Source organism: Callionymus lyra, chromosome 17 (genome assembly GCF_982586985.1).
Source record: "Callionymus lyra chromosome 17, fCalLyr1.hap1.1, whole genome shotgun sequence".
Classification (NCBI taxonomy): Eukaryota; Metazoa; Chordata; class Actinopteri; order Syngnathiformes; family Callionymidae; genus Callionymus; species Callionymus lyra.
In genome coordinates this window covers 839,503-858,611 of record NC_141834.1, presented here as the reverse complement: position 1 = coordinate 858,611, position 19,109 = coordinate 839,503, and the positions used below count along the sequence as shown (strand labels likewise).

The 19,109-nt window shown below is 37.8% G+C and overlaps 2 protein-coding genes and 1 non-coding gene across 3 annotated transcripts in view; 2 read left to right on the top strand and 1 right to left on the bottom strand.

The window, feature by feature from the left end:
• Positions 1-19,109, bottom strand: part of nt5dc1 (5'-nucleotidase domain containing 1) — a 193,380-nt gene that overhangs the window by 160,734 nt on the left and 13,537 nt on the right. The window lies entirely within an intron of this gene.
• Positions 1,634-1,705, top strand: trnaa-agc (transfer RNA alanine (anticodon AGC)). The gene has a single exon. It is a non-coding gene; the product is annotated as a tRNA-Ala (tRNA).
• On the top strand, positions 14,939-19,071 carry col10a1b (collagen, type X, alpha 1b). The gene is made up of 3 exons (XM_087812746.1): positions 14,939-15,046; positions 15,177-15,354; positions 16,868-19,071. Exons 2-3 carry the CDS (start codon positions 15,192-15,194, stop codon positions 18,721-18,723), a joined length of 2,019 nt encoding a protein of 672 aa, XP_087668872.1. The 5' UTR covers positions 14,939-15,046; positions 15,177-15,191; the 3' UTR covers positions 18,724-19,071.

Below are 19,109 nucleotides of genomic sequence, written 5' to 3'. Positions count from 1 at the left end.
CCCTGGTATACTCAGGAAACACGTAAATTAAAACAGGATTCTAGACGACTAGAGAAGAAATGGCGTTCATCAAAACATAATGAATTCTACCAGGACTGGCAGGATAAGTTAAAAATATACAAGGCATCTCTTCGGAAAGCCAGAACCAGCTATTACTCATCACTTATAAAAGCAAATAAGAATAAGTTCTTATTCAGCACTGTAGCCAGGCTGACATGGAGCCATCAGTCCATTGAGCACTCCATCCCTCCTCATCTCAGTAGCAGCACAATCTATATGCTCCCACTAGGGGACTTGATTAGAAGACACTCTATAAACTTTCACTGTTATGCTGATGACACCCAACTTTACTTGTCCATGAAGCCAGATGAAAGAAATCAGTTAACACAACTACAGTCCTGTATTACAGATATCAAGTCATGGATGACCAAAAACTTCCTCCTACTGAACTCGGAAAAGACTGAGGTTTTACTAGTTGGTCCGCAACATCTCAGAAAATCATTAACTAATGATCTAGCTTTACAAAATGGACTTGCTCCTGCTACTAGCACCACTGTAAAGAATCTGGGTGTATGCTTTGACGAGGACTTATCATTTAACTCACACATAAAACAAATCTCACGGACTGCTTACTTCCACCTTCGTAATATTTCAAAAATCAGGCACTTCCTTCCTTTAGATGCTGCTGAGAAGCTCATCCATGCTTTTGTAACCTCCAGGCTGGACTATTGTAACTCTCTTCTCTCAGGATGTTCTAAAAAAATCTCTCAGAACTCTTCAGCTCATTCAGAACTCTGCAGCTCGTGTCCTGACTAAGACTAAGAGGCGCGAACACATTTCCCCTGTACTGTCTTCCCTACATTGGCTTCCTGTAGAATTTAGAATACAATTTAAAATCCTTCTCCTAACCTATAAAGCCTTACATGGTCTAGCACCAACATACATTAAAGATTTAATCCAAACTTACCAACCCTCAAGGACCTTACGATCCTTAAACTCTGATCTATTAGTTATACCACAAATCTCTAAATGTAGATTCGGAGCCAGGGCCTTCAGTTTTCAAGCCCCTCTGCTGTGGAACAAACTACCGGCTTCAGTCCGGAGGGCAGACACCCTCTCTATGTTTAAAAACAATCTTAAAACCTTACTATTCGATAAAGCCTATAACTAACTTGAATGTTTATCTTTAGCTGTTATAACTAACAAAACTGTTTATCTTAGCTGCTATAGGCTGAGAATGCTGGAGGAGTTTTAGACACCGAGCTCTGTATATCCTTCTTTTCTCGCCGGGGCCGTTCTGGCTTGGCCGATTCGGGTGTGAGGGGCCCGGCGGGTGGGGCCTGTGGGGCCTTGGGCCTGGTGGTGGTGACCGCTGGTGCCGCGATGGCCCCGTGTGCCGGCGGGGGAGTGGCCCGCTTCCGGGGGGTCTTTGGTGGTGTGTGGGGGTTGGTGCTGGCAGTCTTTTAACAATCACTATGATTATATGCAAATAATAGTTAGGCCAAAACAATAGCTTCATGAAGTATGTTAGTAGAAATATTATCGAGAATATCTTTTAAATATTCCAAGCCACTCATGGGACATAATACAGTGAAGATAAACTCTTTTGAAAACAAGTGAACACTTCATACAAGGGGATGTAGCTCAGTGGTAGAGCACATGCTTAGCATGTATGAGGTCCTAGGTTCAATCCCCAGTATCTCCAACTAGACTTCTATCAATCAACCATCTTTTAAACTACTTGCTTTGCATAAAGACAATCTTTTAACAATTACAATGCTTCTGTGCAAATAATAGTTAGGCCAGAACAAAAGCTCCATGAAGTGTGTTGGTAGAAATATTATCGAGAATATCTTTTAAATATTCCCAACCACTGATAGGAGATAATATAGTAAAGTAACCCTGTCACTGGAAACAGGTCCTGGGTTCAACACCCTGTATCTCCAGTTAGATTTCTATTGATCAACAATGTTTTAAAAAACTTGTTTTGCATAAAGACAATCTTTTAACTATGATTCTATCCACATAATAGTTAGGCCAAAACCATAGCTTCATGAAGTTCTTTAGTAGAAATGTTATCAAGAATATCTTTTAAATATTCCCAGCCACTGATGGGAGATAATACAGTGAAGTTAAACTCTTGTTAAAAACAAGTGAGAAGAAAATACAAGGGGATGTCGCTCAGTGCTGGAGCGCATGCTTAGCATGTATGAGGTCCTGGGTTCAAACCCCAGCATCTCCAACTCGATTTATAGATCAACACTGTTTTAAACTTCTTGCTTTGCATAAAGAAAATCTTTTGACAATGACTATGATTCTGTGCAAATAATAGTTCGGTCAAAACAATAGCTTCATGAAACTGTGAAGTCTCTTAGTAGAAATGGTATCGAGAATATCTTTTAAATATTCCCACCCACTGATGGGAGATTATGTAGTAAATTCAACACTTTTGCTGAAAACAAGTGAAATATAAATACAAGAGGATGTAGCTCAGTGGTAGAGTGCATGCTTAGCATGTATGAGGTCCTGGGTTGCATCTCCAGCTAGACTTCTATATATTAACACTCTTTTAAACTACTTGCTTTGCATAAAGACAATCTTTTAACGACTATGGTTCTATGCAAATAAGGTATTCTAAACTTCAGGGGAATTGATTACAAACCCAAAGTCAATTAAAAATTGTTTCTTGGATTTTTACATTAAATTCATCCAGAACAAAAGCTTCTGATATTCATATCTATTTTTTTGAACACCAGATTTGGTAACAACAGCCAACAGGAATTAGATTCTGTGATCTCATTTGATGAAATAAAACCGGCAATTTGTTTATCTCCCAGTTGGAAAGCGTATGTACCAGATGGTTTTGGGATTTAATTTTATAAAGCAAACATAGATTCAGTTTCACCTTTGTTATTTAGAATCATGAACTATAAGCTTTTGATCAAATAGAGTGGAAGTTTATGTTTGGAGCTCTTAGAAAAGATAGGATTTGGTGAAAAATGTATGAGAATCTTAAAACTTCCTTATGATCAACCCAAATCTTGTATTTTAACAAATTATGATAAATCGCCCTCCTTTCAGTTTATATGGAGGGACTTGACAAGGCGGTGGCATCAGATGGCCTTTATGCAGACAATGTGGTTTTGACATTTTCAAACATGAAAAATTCTCTACCACCCCTCCTCGATCTCATCAGGATTCACTATTAATTATGACATTATTATTATGAGTATTTTACTTACCTTGGTATCAATGTCACGAGATGTCCCAGGTACTTTTTTAAGTATATTTTTTAAAACTTGATTGACAAATTAAACATTTAAATAAACACATGGAAGCTCCTGCCATTGTCACTATATGGATGGGTTAACATTATTAAAATGACTATACTTCAGCTATCTCTATCAAAATGTGCCCATAATTCTCACTTCCTCATTTTTTAAGACAATTGACTTGATCATATTACCTTTCATGTGGAATAACGAACCTCCTTGCTTAAGCAAGGCACATCTCCAAAAGTCTAAGGCAGATGTAGGTCTTGCTTTTCCTGTATTTAGACATTATTACTGGGCATGTAATGCTAGAAAGTGGATTTCTTGGAATCAGTTTTCAGTTGGGGTCCAAAAAAATGTGCCCCCTCATCGTCATTAAATGCAACCAACAAAAAACAATATTGTCCTAATGCATCTTCCATTGCTTTTCTTTTATCCAATACTATACCTCATATTAATGTTCTGAACAATGTTTTCATATTGTTCAATACATACAAAATATTTAAAAAAATAAAATTAAAAAAAACATCTTTTAAACCAAGACAGATGGATCCAGTTTCCATTGAGTGGTCTCAGCAAGTTTATGTACCATCAAAGACTTGTACCTAAATGAGAGAATTTCATCATTTGCCGAATTACAGTCCAAGTTTAATTGACCCAATTCCCACTGGTTCACATACCTACAAATCAGTAACTTTGTCAGCTAATCATTTCAATCTTTTGAGCGTTAGTTAAAACTAACTGTAGTGAACTTTTCTGATGCCTGCTGGCATTCCTGTGTTACTGATTTTATTCATTGATGAATGATAAACATCCACTCTGAATAGTGTTCAGATCCTTATCTTATCGTAGTATTTAAAAAATGCAAAGTGTAAAAAACATGTTTGGACTTAATACGTTTTCAAGATTAATTCTAGGTGGTGTGAGGGCAGAACCATGAAACCTATAAAAAAAATCTGTTTTTGTGCTTGTGTATATATTACTCAAACACTACATCATATTTCTCTGGGTTTGACTGTGAGTTTGCATGAGGCTTCATATTGTGGTGTTTGTGTACACAACTGGACTGAAAGGCTCACAGTTAGACAGAGAGGGAACCACAATTGGCAGCAGCTCCATCTCTCACACATCAAAGCGCTGCAGACAGGATACACAAATCAACAGATGCAGTGCAAATGAGGGCTTAAGCGAGGGAGTGGTTCACAAACACTCTGACCCAAATTATGAGCTAGCAGAACAGAAACACAGACTGTATCAAATAATCAGCAGGAGAGACTTTGAACTGTCTTTCACAATTTTGCACTTCAATATAAAGCAACCACGTCACCATAAGTCTCCGAATAAATGCAGAACAAACACTTTTGGAATGATTTCACACACAGAAAAAAAGATTGAAAACCTTTAAAAGGCATAGAAGAGTCAAAGTATTTTTGATAACTAAGTAAAAATGCAATTTAACATCAGATCTTTTGTTTTTCATCAGAATTTGAAAATGGCTTAATAATCTCATAGTGATTTAGCATCATTGTTTTTAGATAAAACTGGGAGGGATGTGCATCATGTTGGGTCGATTAAGGACAAGGGTGAAGTGAAAAAGTTTACCTCAAATAATGTGCTAAGAATAGCAGAATTTCTTTTCCATTTTCGGAACATTGACATCAGTTTGAAAATAAGCTCTCTTAGGGGAAAACGTCAGAAACACTGCAATCTCTCATTATACCAGACCAGTGCTTTATTTTCCTCAGCTATCTTTAGACTCACACGTTTACGTTCTAAAGTTGCAACTGAGGAAGCCAAAGATTTAACCAGAAACCATGTGATAACGTCAGTGACGCATTCATGGGTGTATAAATATGGTTATAGAATAGTGTTTAGCTGTGAACAAACTGTTAAAACTGCAACATCTATGATTACCAGTGTTGCCACGTCCGCTTACAATAGCATCTTTGGGCTCCTTTTTCTAAAGTTACTTTTATTATAAGACGATGCATGTGCGTCTTTTCGGCCTTGTTTTTAAAATAATTTTTGCTTGTGTGGAAAATGCAACTTTCATTATTAAATATGGTCACTCTTTTGCCCAATTAATTGATCGCCAGTCGACCATGAGCGCTGAAAAGTGAATCTGTCATGGACCTATCCACACACCTCTCCAATATATTGAATACAATCCTGTCAATGAATGTACTGTGACAGCAGCTAAACGGTCCAATAGGTGTGACATCATCTACGTGGTTAAAAAAATTAGCTTAAAAAATAGAGGAAAGACTGGGTAAGGGAGAAAAAAAAACATAAACACTAGGCAGGTTGGGATGCTTAGGGGTCATTATAAAGTGCTGTATGTACAGGTGTGTGAGTCTGATAGTCCTGCTTGATATATGCTACTTTATTACTATGGGTTGAAATTTATAGATAAATGAATACAGGGTTATTTTTGATAATGTTAATCCTGCTTGATTAATTTCATGTTGAAATAAGAATCCTATACTCATACTCATATGTGTCTCGTTACTTATCTCTACTCATGATTACAGTCGCAAATAATGAAATGGATTCCTGTGATATTAGATCAGATGTTTGAATTTTAAAAATAGAAGACTGGAGAATGCTTTGTACTATCATTGCTGTTGGCAAAATGCTAAAAGCATTCAAATTTTTCTTTTCTGGATAGTGTTCATGAGTTTTCAGCAAGACAGCAACTTGTAAAATGATTTACCTTCTGAATATTTTGTATATTATTTATTATTTGGGTTTGAATGAACGACCATTTTTAGTTGGAAATCAATGCAATTCTTAGTACATACGAGTCCTGAACTTGTAGTCTGCAGTGGAGGATGAGATTTAACACTGGCCGACACTTAAGACCAGGTCTCATGAACATTTTTGGAAGTTACTCTCAGAGGAAAAGTATCTTCTTATGATGAAATATGCTCCTCACGGACTGAACTATTTGAATTTAGTTATTTATGTAAGTCAGCATTTTTATGAAGATGATTAAATCCACACATCCTTCCATCATGACTGATTGTCAGTCAATTCACTTCATTCAATGCAAATATTCATCCGAGTAAAGTATGTTCCTACTTATGTTGAGCAAATTTGATGAAGGTAGATCTTTTGAACTTTGATCATTATAAAAGTAGCTCACTAACCGAAAAAGTGTGGGCACCCCTGTTTTAGATAATTTAAATGGAAAATTTAAGATTATGATAAATAAATACTTTCCATGGTTAACAATCATGGACTGCCATTGATCTCTTCTTGAAGATGTGGACTATTCCACAAAATATTATATCATTTGAATGTAGAATTTAGAGAAATTGATAATTAAATCATAATATTGTAGCTAGGAACATAATATTAATTGTCAAAGATGACATGGTTATTATATAAATCAATTATATTATCCCAAGTTAATATTGAATGGATGCGATATTGGCCTGATGACAGTACGTCTGATGTTGCTCACAGTGGTACAAGGGACCGCTCAGGGAGATGGTGTGTTTGCTCAGACGCGAAAAGAAATAGAGGGAACATTGCCCCTGACCTAACTGAACTTCTGCTAGATACTACTGAGTCTGACTGGTTATAACCAACCCCCTGTACTTGAAATAGAAAAGGGAAATATCTAATATCCTACTTATAAAACAAGACAAGCAGAACAACTGTACGTTTATAAAGAATAATACGTTCTGGTAACGATCAAAAAATATGGAGCTGCTGAGAAATGCATTAACTATAGAGGAGTCTGCCAGTGATTATTTTAGCTGGCCTAAATTATAGCCTATTAGAGCGGTCACCATCAGTCAGCAGCAGTATTGATTTGTGGCCAGAAATTGGGCCACAATTCCATGCTAACTATGCTCATGATAACATGATGATTATTATATCCTATTAATAAAATAAGAATAAGCGCATGTGTTGTGCAGGTTAGCCACACATTCTAATAAGCTCAGAGATGATCAGACAATCTTCATCATCACTACTCAGCGCTTTAAGTTACTGATCTGTAGTTTTATATAATTATAATAAATATAATATATTTAACTCAATCTTAGGATGTTTCAAATAAGCCACTGATCATCTCTGTAAATGTAGTACAGGTACTCATCGCTGTTAATAAACGTGTATGTCAAATATAAAGATTTACACCGGAGCTCGTCTGAACTGTTTTACAAGTGGGATTAATTTCAGAGATGTTTAAAATGAACGTATAAACTGTCAATCCAGTTTGAATTCATGTTTAAATTTAGGTTTTATTCTGATCCTGGAGATGAGAATCTCGGGTCTTGTGGTTAAGTTAAATATTATTGACATATTTAAATGAGGGCGTGGAAAGGGATGAAATCGTCTGAATTCTACGTTGATTTGGGTGAGCAAAGCAAAAGTGCTTGGATTTGTGTCACACATGGATTCAAGTATCTTAATATGTTAGTGAACCTTTTTTCTGGGTTTGAGTGTACGACCATTTTAGTAGGAAATCAATGCAATACATGAGGCCCCTGAACAAGCTGTACAATTATCCAGATATGAGTAAATATGCTACTTTCTTTACTGCAATATCCAACTCGACTTATTTATACACATCAACTTTTTCTATAAAGGTGATTAAATCTACACATCCTTCCATCATGACTTACTATCACTCCATTCAAATCATCAATTCACCAGTGACGAGCTGACTGAGATCATCAATCACATCAGTTAAGTCCAGGTTGATAATATCGAGGGACCTGGAGAACAGGCCCTTTGACTTAAGTAAGTAAGTAAGCAAGTAATTGTAAGGCACCTTTTCTCTCTTTGTTTGTTTTTATAATCATCTCAAACTGTTGGAAGTTTAATTATACTTAATTATAGCATATTTTAAACCAACTTGTTTTTGCCGCATAAGCAGTTCTTGTTGCAGACATTTTGAGCCTTCCCTTCTAGTGTTAAGTGTAAAACTGCCGCTGTATTTAAAATGCAATTAAATAAATTATACAGACACATGAAACATGATATTGCATTAGATTGTCTGTGGGATCATCTCAGTCTGACTATAAACACTTAAATTCAGCATAATTTGATAAAAGGCACCTCCTGGATGAGGGTATTAAATTATAGAGTTAAAGTCCAAAACACTACTGCGTCAGACCTCCATAAGTGACAGACTTGCTAACCTTGGCAACATTTTTATGAGTAGCACTGGTTTTGTGCTTCATTTGGTGCATATTTTTTTCTCTGTGGTAACTCTGCTGCAGCACATGAGTTGACACAGCTCTAACATTTTGAGGACCATCTTGAAATCTGATCAATATAATATGAATGAAGATCTTCTCTCCATCTCCAGAGCAGAAGCATAAAGATCCAAGTGTTTAGATGTCACTATCACTATTTCATGTCTATCTTAAGTGTGGCATTCCCAGTTTCATTAAATCATTGAATTAAATTTATTTTTAGTTAAAATTGGCATACAATACAGTAGTTTAGGTATTTATTAACTCACTCCAGATTTTTTAGGTGGTTCCACGCTGGCCCACAATGACTTAAAGGTAAGAAGTTGAAAATGTATGCAAACACCCCAGATTCCTTATTTTTGGTAGGAGAGGAATGCCCTATATTACAATATAAACAGCAATGGAAAAAATTAAGAGACCGCTGCAAAATGATCAGTTTCTCTGACTTTACTACTTATAGGTATGTGTTTGAGTAAAATGAATATTTTTGTTTCATTCTATAATCTACTGACAACATTTCTGCCACATTCCAAATAAAAATATTGTCATTTTAATTAATAAATGACAATATTTTTATTTGGAATGTGGCATAAATGTTAGTTTTTCAGTTTTTGTAGTTCATATCATGAAACAAAAATGTTAGTTTTACTCAAAGACATACCTATAAGTAATAAAATCAGAGAAACTGATCATTTTGCAGCGGTCTCTTGATTTTTTCCAGAGCTGTATATATATATATATATATATATATATATAAAGAAATAATATAACAATATTCTGAATGTTATCCAGTAAATAACTGTTCAACCCGTACTCATAGGGCATGAAGTTATCAGAAATACGACAAATCCATTAACAAAAACCTCAACTACCTCAAACCTAAGAACAATATTTAGAATTGAACTGTTAAATAACAGAAATTTGCGGCAGATAAAGACAAGATAAGTCCATAAGTTGGAAAAAAAACGGTATTTGGTTGTGTGAAGACCAGCAGCTCTCGTAGGTTTTATTGAAGAGAACAGACAAGTTTATATAGATGTATTTAAGGCTGCTGGTCCTGGTGAAGCCTCAGGTTGTTTCCAGCAGGACCTTTGGGTTTTTGTAATTTGAGCATGGAGGTCCAGCTTCAGTACTTGACTACCTTCATAAAGCTCCAAGTGCCTGTTAGTGGCATACATGGTTAATTAAATTGGTGAATATGTGCCACTGCTACTTCCCAGCTCAAACACTATCTTTAGCTCCAGCTTTCCCTTCGACATGTCAACCTATAATTACCTCTGTTTCCTCTGAGGCATCACCAACCTTGGAGCTGTGGGAACTCAATTAGATGCCAGAGAAAGTATAGGAAAGCAAAACACAGGGTCACACTGAGTCCAAATTAACCATGGTTCAATTGTTAAAGCTGAATTTTGTTTGAAGAGTGGCAAGAAAAAAATGTCACATTTGTTGATGACACATTTTACACATTTAGGTTAAGCCGTCATTTTATATTTTTGATTATTTGATCAGAATGAATGTTTCTTAAAGCTAGAAATTGTATTCATATCAAACATTTGTCATCAAAGTGAATTCATTACACTTGTATATAATATATCGGCGGAACCATGAGAGACCTTGTTACCTCTTGTTTTTTGCTGAAGCTATGTTTCTAACTAAACCATATAAGTCTGAATAACTTTTCACACAGCCTGAGAAATAACTTAAAGTAGCATCTACAGCAACTAACTTAAGTTATAAATAGTATTAAATCAATATGATATATTATATTCACTTTGTTTTTGGATAAATAACCACATAAAAAATGAAAGTTGAAATGTCCTGTGAGGTTAACATGTCCAGTACCTATAAATCTGTTCATTGTGAGAAGTTACCCTTTGTTATGTTCCAAGCCAGGGAATCTACAAATGCAATTCAAACACATGTCAGACGATGAACATAAACAAAGGAGAAGGAGCTTCTTCAATTCATACAATGCTTCGTCTACCTAAAGAGGTCAGTGTTATGGGAGGGGCACTAACTAGTTTTTTTTAAGGAGGGGGTGACTCTGAATTGACTGTCTTTGATTGATTGTATTCATTTACAATGGCGAATCAAAAAGCAGCTCCATCGTGAACCAGTAGATTGCCCTTAATGTGTGGATTTACAGAACTCCATTTCTCACACAGTGGTGTCACAGTCTAATAGAACCCAGTTTTTGATTCTACAGAAATTCCTCTGTAACATCGGACCCTTTTTTTTTTTACATCTATTTTAATTAAACTGTTGAACTCCTGTCCCAAATATGAACATTTATATAGACTATAAAGTAATTAACTTATTTGAAATTAAACATATGAGAAATACATTAAATTGAATCACCATCTTTGCATCTGCATATGTTAAAGTGGGTGTGTCTAATGCAGCGATTTCCACCATCCACCACAGCTCCACTTACCCATTTTGGGTCAAGCCCTCAAAACCTCTGTCGGACGTGGCGCCTGAGCTATAAGATTACCCATCATCTCCATGGACCGCACAGAGTGTGCACAGAGACCCACCTCTTCCTCTACCCACAGAGCCCTCAAAGAAAGGCGCCAATGGACACACTCCATACGTGTGAATGCATGTGCTAACTTGTTTGCGGGATGGTATATCTGTAAAATATATGCTTAGGGAAAAGTGCTTATGATGTACACAAAGATGGTTTTGGATGTAGGTGGTGTTGTTAAATGGGAGATGCCGGATGTCTTTCTGATTCAGCAAATCCTAGCTGGTATATTCTAGCAACACTAAAAAGAGTTGTGTGATTTTTCTGTACTCTGTGAGCTTTATCTGTGAATTGTTTTGTGCTGTTATACAGTTAACCATAGTCTAAAAAGATATATATTCCTACTTGTGCAGTTGAAAGAATTGAAAGAAGTAGCTGTAAATCGATGTGGAGGTGTGTGACACTCTTGTCCTTCCAGCTGATGAGAGTTATTACGTATATACATTTAAAAAGATGTGAGTTATAGTTCTAAAAAAACAAAAGATTGTGACATAAAAATATATGTTGTGTTAATAGTTTTCCTAATTCAATAAACACAAAAGAACAGGTATCCTTACACCCTGATACTTGGAAGCCAAGCATCAGTACAACACCAGTTTGACAATGTTGGTCTGTTATACAATAATGTTGTGATATATTTTTGTTATGCAAAAATTACTTTCTAGACCAACTAGATTTTTGTTTAAAAGCAAAAAAAACATCTACAGAAAACATAGTAAAGTCACATAAATTCCTGTATGATAATAAACCATTTATACTTTTAATCCATTTTATAGTTGCAATATATTTTATTAATTTGAAAATAATCATTTCAATATCTTTAGATTTGTGAATGTATTTGCTGGTGATGATGAGATAGTTTAAATTATGCTTAATTATTACACGGTCTTGATAAGAGTGACTTTAATACTCTTCTCAATAAAACAAATAAAAATAATCCCCTCTTTTTTTTTCTTTTAGCGAAAACAAAAAACAAACCGAACATGTAAATATTAGTCATATAAATGTTTTGAATCATTCAAAATTACATTTTCTTAGCTTTATATGAAATGACAATTTTATTTGTAAGAAACCATGTTTTTTCCGGACGGAATAGATTGAGTTGAGTTTCTTCAAGGGTTATGACATCAGCATGGGCTGAACAATTAGGGACAGAGTTGATAACGTGGATCATTCCCAGTGTGCCACCCACCCTGTTTTCAGGAGGAGTCAGGAATCACACCACATTGCTCCAATACATCTGCCTTTGTAATCACATGTTTACACACACCCACAAATATTTGACTCCAAAATTACCATTAAGCTGTCCTCAGCTGCGGTTAGATATAGAGGCAAACACTCTCACTTTGTGGGCAACAATCACAGATTAAACAAAAAACACATCCCTGTAGTTGCAAAAGCCTTTGATGGAGCGTTTATAGTAGGATGAATTTTTAACCCCAAACCACAGACTGTAAATAGAGCAAATAGAGTCTCAGCCAAGAGAGAGTAATACCCAAGTCAAATATATCCTTTTAATTTGTTGGATCTATCCCTCTCAATGTTTTACTTGTTATGATGGATAAGTGACCTTTTTTGTTAGTTTCTGTGCCACACAAAAATGTATTTGATTTGCTGATATTACAACTACACGGAGTAAATTGTAATTTGATTAGTAACTCTGGAGTAAACTCTGGAGTAAATGGTTAACCACCATGATAGCAGGGCGTTGTACTCCCTGTTATGCTTCAGTATCTTGCTTTTTATTTTTTTGTTTAGAATAGGATAGATCTAAACTCTTCTTAATTACACAAAAAACTCCTTGATACTAGCATTTTTATTATTAATACTTTAGAAGAACTGTGAAGCAATGTGTTCAAATAATCAACATATTAGAAAACCTCACCTGCAGTGGATGAAAGATGTGTCACCTACAACCTTTTTATAATGTCAGAGTTGAGTCACTTTTTCGTTTTCTTTTGAAGTAACCATAATTTATTGGGATTCTGCAACAAGTGGAGGAGTCCATGTATCTCAGATGCTTGTTCATGAGTGTGGTAAGAGTGGAGAATGAGATTGCACTGATCTGTGGTGGCTAAGGCAAAAGGCAAAGCTCTCAATCTCCAATCTACGAGGGTAGAATCTACATTTCTACCCTCAGAGGATCGGAGTAGAACCGCTGCTCCTCTGCATTGAGTAGAGTCAGGAGCTGAGGTGGCTTCTGCAATTATGTCTCGCGTTCCCTAGGGAAGGGCTAGACAATTTTGCTGGGCAGAGGAAAGTCTGGGCCTCCCTGTTGAAGAGCTGTTGCCCCACCACAACCTGACTCTGAAGACAAGACCAACAACACGCTCACGTTTTGAGATCATTTGATTAAAATCAGCTCCTCTAAATCTGACATTATAAAAATGGTCAATATCTTGCCTCAATGAATCATATTCATGACTGAGGGAAGTATAAAGCAGTTTGTCAGACATATCTGTGCAGATGGTCTCAACCATATTCAAAGTCTAGCCAGGAGGCCATTAAAGGCCCTTTAGCAGATTTCATACAGTTCATGGTCTCCATTATCAAAGGGATCATTCACCAAAAGTCAAAATCTCACTCGTTTTCTACTGATTTCTACTGAGAGGAATGTCTTTTTAGAATTAAAGGCAGAAAAGCATGTTGCTAACGATCAAGAAAAAACATCTAAATATTTCCATTATGGTCGTCTGTAATGTTCCTCTTATACCCCCAATATTAATATGTTTTTAGAAAAAATGAGAACAATTCTATAGTAAAGCCATTTTTAAGCTGAAGAACAATCCTAGCTTGCTCACTGACACTGGCATTCCCCTGAACTGACAAGTTTTCGCAAGATTCACACTAATACACTGGGAACCTCTGCTACAAAAATTCTTAAAATATGGACTTTTTTTCCATGTTGGGAATCAATACAGGAGAGAAATTTTGGACAAGCAGTATGGAGGTATTTGGATGTTTTTGGTGTGTCTTTTTGGACGAAGAACAGTAAGCACAGTTCACAACTTTCACAAGTACATGAACCTTTGCCTCTAACTCTTAACCCTCAACAGTAGGGTGAGTATAAAATCAGTGTATTAACCCTTGCTTTGTCTCGGGGTCAAGGTGACCCAGATGACAAAGACAAATGTGTTACATTATATATTTCAAATAAATTGTAAAAATAAAAAACATTTTTCCCTGGTTTTGGAAGCACTGTGAATTTAATGTCGTGGCAACAATTGCTGCTGATGCACCAGGCAATCTGATGACTACGAAAGACAAACAAACGTGAGTTTGACAACTCACTTCACAAAATACACAAATCTTTGTAGAATAAAACAAACACTGACTCAAAGCCTTGGTAATTACTTTCATAATTATTGAGCACTACAGCATTAAAAATAAACTATAGTGGCAATCAAAGTCTCCCAGCATTGTTTAACTCCTGATTTAATGAGCAGTTAACCTCTGACTCACATGTTTCAAGAGGCATGACTGATATAAACCAGCTTTGGTGTATTTCGGGGTGGATTTACACACTAACTTTGATGTGGTGAGCGAGATCTGGTGCATTTCTGCAATAAAATGTGTGAAAAGGCCCATTCTGTGTGTTTCCTTTAAATCTTTAAATAGATGTTTTTCGAATTATTTTGAGTTGAATGATTCAGAATTATCTCTCAGTGGTAAAGGTGTCGGAGAAAAACTATAACACTCACTTTCAGTTCTAAAAATGAACATTATGATGAGAGGATGAAAAAAAAGCTTAACTACATACTCAAACCCCAAAGTGGGAATCAGAGGATTTTTGGGTCATTTCAGTTTCACACAGACACAGAGTTGTGGATGAGGAGAATCAGGGAGGGGCGAAGGCAGTGACACACTCAAATGACACCCATCATTAAAAAGATGACATCACAGGGTGCTACAGGCTCCAAGATGCTGCTCTGTATAAGTACTGTATCGCCAGCCAGTAGAACTTCACACACTCGAGGATCTAACATCATCTTGGTCAGACGGGCCAAACTTCTTCCTGAACCTGAAGCTGCGTGGTAAACCTTTGATGTTGTCTCTCAAGTGTATTGTTCTGATACAACTTGTCTAAATGTCTGCAGAAATCTTTATTTTTTTGAAAAAGATTATTTGTTTTCAGAAGAACTTAAACTTTTGTCTATCCCTCAGGTAGAGCTCCCTAAGATGGATACAGGGGTGGCCCAAGTTCTCCTGGTCCTCCTGGCTCTTGCCTCGGCTACACCTGACAGATACTACCAAAAGGCCGGCAAAGCTCCATATAATGCCAAAGCTGCCTACAACCCCAAAGCTTCATACGAAACTCAATCTTATGACACCAAGAGTCAAGGTGAGTTGCATCTATTCACATTTTTTCCATACATTATATCGCACACATTAGAGTCCAGGATCAGGCAATTGATGTTAGAGCTGATGCAAAATGAAAACTCTGAAGACAGACACACAATATTTGCCCCTACCTTAGCAATGTATGCGTTTCTGACTTCTATGTATATGTGTAGTTAAAGACTACATGAACTAATAACTGACTTTATGTCATTCTGGAGTTATATAGTGTATAAGTGACCAAAAGCATCAACTGGATGTTGCTGCTGAAAACATTGCATGTAAAGGAATCGATTGAGGTTCAGTGTTGACTGGAGTAGTTATGGTCATGGAACTGTGGAGATTTGGTGTAAACAGGTGTGTTAAATACATTTTGCTGTAATAAAGGTGGTCTTCTATAGAACAGAGTCATGTAATGCATATGGTTAAGTTGTGTTCCCTAGAGCAAAAATGTGTATTGAAGAAAGTTCATAATGCCAAGATAAAGTGAAGTGAAGTTTAGTTTGAAAAGTGCATACTTGTTTGCAGAGTGCTAGCTGTTTTGGTCCAGCCTGTATTTCATTTGATATTTTAAAATACAGTGGGCAAATTTTTAGGTATGGTGTCTAGCTGCTCGACTAACTTAAGGCTAAACACATTCAGAACTGAAAGATTTCATTAATATAGTATTAATTTCTTTACTAGCAGGTTGTAGCATTAAGCAGCTTTTCCCCACTCTTGTTTGGTGTTTGGGGTGTTCTGATTTGTTTGAGGTGAACCCCCATGGGCAGACCCAAGACATGATGAAAATATTATTTGAGGAGACTCCTAGGGAGAGAAAAGTCTGAACCTACTAGTGCTATTTTCTTCCCTTATGACTTGAACTTGGAAAAGCAGTTAAAGATGGATGGGGCGATTTTTAATATGGATATGTTTTTTTAAACTACAACGTAACTACAATTGAAATGCTTTTAATTCTATTGATTATAAATGGAAAATATATTTACACAAACTTACAAAAAACCTTTTTGGATTTAACAGGGTAAAACAACACACAACTGCAGCTTACAAATAAACCTACATTAACAAGAGAATTTACACATCATCTTCTTACTTTTTTCGCCCTGCAACAAGGCATATGTATCAAGACTAACCAGTAAGGGGAAAAAAGAGTAATACTTGAGGGAAAAAGTAATATCAATATGTATTAGTGAGAACTGATTTCATGAAGAAGGAAAATAGTTGAATCAGTAAGAGCCTTTTACTATACATGATAACCTGATTTTGGAAGTCATAGAATATGGTCATGCCATGTTGCTTGTCATGAACTGTATATGGAGGACAGAGGAAAATAAATTTGACAAAAGAACAAATAGTGATATATCATCTTCAATGTCAATCTTTAGGATTTAGGATGGTTACTGGGAACTAGGGGTGTATATGTACTAAAAAAGAATTAATCACATTAGATAGAGCAATCCTTCTGTATACCACATATCTGGAACAAAAGTAAACATTTGTTTATTTTTTGCCTACAGCTCCAGAAGGCTATCCAGGTCCACCTGGTTCCCCTGGTGAGCCAGGCCCAATGGGGCCACCTGGAGCCCCTGGAGAAAATGGTATAGGATATACTGGACCACAAGGCCCCTCAGGACCTCCAGGACCACCAGGTTACTCTCAACCCGGAAAGCCTGGTAGCCCTGGAAGCCCTGGAAAACCTGGTTCCCCTGGTATCCCAGGCGACCGAGGTACTCCTGGCTCACCAGGCTCAATGGGTCCTAGAGGTGGTCCTGGAGCATCTGGAACACCAGGACCTGCTGGAATTTCATCTGTTGGAAAACCTGGCCCGGCTGGTATCCCTGGAGCAATGGGGCCAAGAGGAGAACCTGGTATGAAGGGGCATCCTGGTGTTTCTGGTCTTCCAGGCGCTAAAGGAGAGAGAGGCTATGGGATCTCTGGTGCTCCAGGAACACCCGGGGCAACTGGACCAATGGGTCCATCTGGTTCGGCTGGTAAACCTGGTGTAGGTCATCCTGGCCCCACGGGCTATCCTGGTGAACCTGGCAAAGCTGGGGTGCCAGGAAGAGCTGGTGCTCCTGGTTCAATGGGCCCAACAGGGCCAAAGGGTCACACTGGAGCTCCTGGTATAGGGGCACCAGGAAAAACAGGCGAGAATGGTAACCCTGGTATGCCAGGAACCAGAGGACCAAAAGGTCACCAGGGCCATGCTGGCCAGCCAGGTGCTCCAGGAATGCCAGGTATTGGTAAACCAGGAGAGTCAGGACAACCAGGTATCAGAGGATCACCAGGTACTCCTGGAACAACTGGCCAGAAGGGAGAACCTGGACCGGTTGGTTTTACTGGTCATCCAGGTGCTACAGGTCCTGTAGGTTCAGCTGGACCACAAGGAGCAAGAGGATTCCAGGGAGGCCCAGGTCAAGTTGGTCCCAAGGGTGATATGGGAATGATGGGGGCTGTTGGGCCTCGAGGTGCCAAAGGTGAACAGGGAGCAATGGGATTTACAGGGAAACCTGGTACACCAGGATCAGTGGGTGCACCAGGAATGCCTGGTCACAGTGGTCCTCAAGGTGAAAAGGGTGCAGCAGGACACCCTGGTTCTAGTGGTCAACCTGGTTCAAATGGAGCCCCTGGACTTAAAGGGCATACTGGCTCACCAGGAGGACAAGGAAAAGCAGGAGAAAATGGCCGCCCAGGGCCTATGGGATCAATGGGACCTCCAGGCCCTTCAGGCCAACCTGGAAATAAAGGTCATCCAGGTATCACAGGTCCTCCTGGGCCAGCTGGCATGACATCCAAAGGAGTTTCTGGTCCTCATGGTCCGCCCGGAACACCAGGTCCCAGAGGTCAAGATGGTGTACCAGGCTCTGCTGGTCCTCCTGGGCCTCCTGGCCCCCCAGGAGAGATTGTCTACCACCATGAAAAGAGCATGCCAATCAAATCTCATGAAGTGATGATGTCACATGAAATGATGAAGGCTCCCATGTCTGCCTTTAGTGCAGTGCTTACAAGTGCCTACCCCCCAGCTGGAAGACCAATCCAATTCAATCAGGTACTATACAATGGAGAGCACCACTACGACCCCCATAGTGGGGTTTTTACCTGTGAGGTCCCTGGCCTCTACTACTTTAGCTACCACATCCATGTCAATGGTGCAAACGCCCTGGTGGCCCTCTACAAAAATGATGAGCCAGTACTTTTTACCTATGATGAGTACAACAAGGGCTTCCTGGACCAGATGTCCGGTAGCTCAGTGTTGATCCTGCACACAGGTGACCGGGTTTATGTCCAAGTGCCTGATGAAGAAAGTAATGGAATCTTTGCAGCTGAAAATGTTCACTGTGTTTTCTCTGGCTTTCTCATTGCTTCAACGTGAAAAACCAAAAGAATGACAACACTCCTGCTGCCTCAAGAAGATTCAAATTAGTAGAGCACTGAGGTACTGGAAAACTGATAAGTTCACATCTGTTTTGTAAGGAATGAGTCAACTGGCAGGGAACCAAGTTTCTTCTTACCTGAATGTGTACCAATATAACTTAAAGCTTAGTACTGTAACTAAAACAGCTCTGGCCTTTTTTTTAATTCTAACTTTTTGATTGTTGTTAAATATATTAATACAAAAAGAAACTATCTTGTTGACATGCAAACACAAGGAAAATTGTTTTTTCTCCAAAAATGTCATATTATGCAAACAAAAGTCATAATAAATTGAAAAATGATTCTATAGGTGTCTGTGTTTGTGTCCGGGGAAGCATTAAAATC

What these genes read in the sequence shown, in the direction of transcription:
- col10a1b (XM_087812746.1), top strand. Translation starts at nt 15,192, where the DNA reads ATGGATACAGGGGTGGCCCAAGTTCTCCTGGTCCTCCTGGCTCTTGCC. An exon ending in TTATGACACCAAGAGTCAAG is followed by an intron (nt 15,355 to 16,867) that starts GTGAGTTGCATC and finishes TTTTGCCTACAG; the next exon opens with CTCCAGAAGGCTATCCAGGT.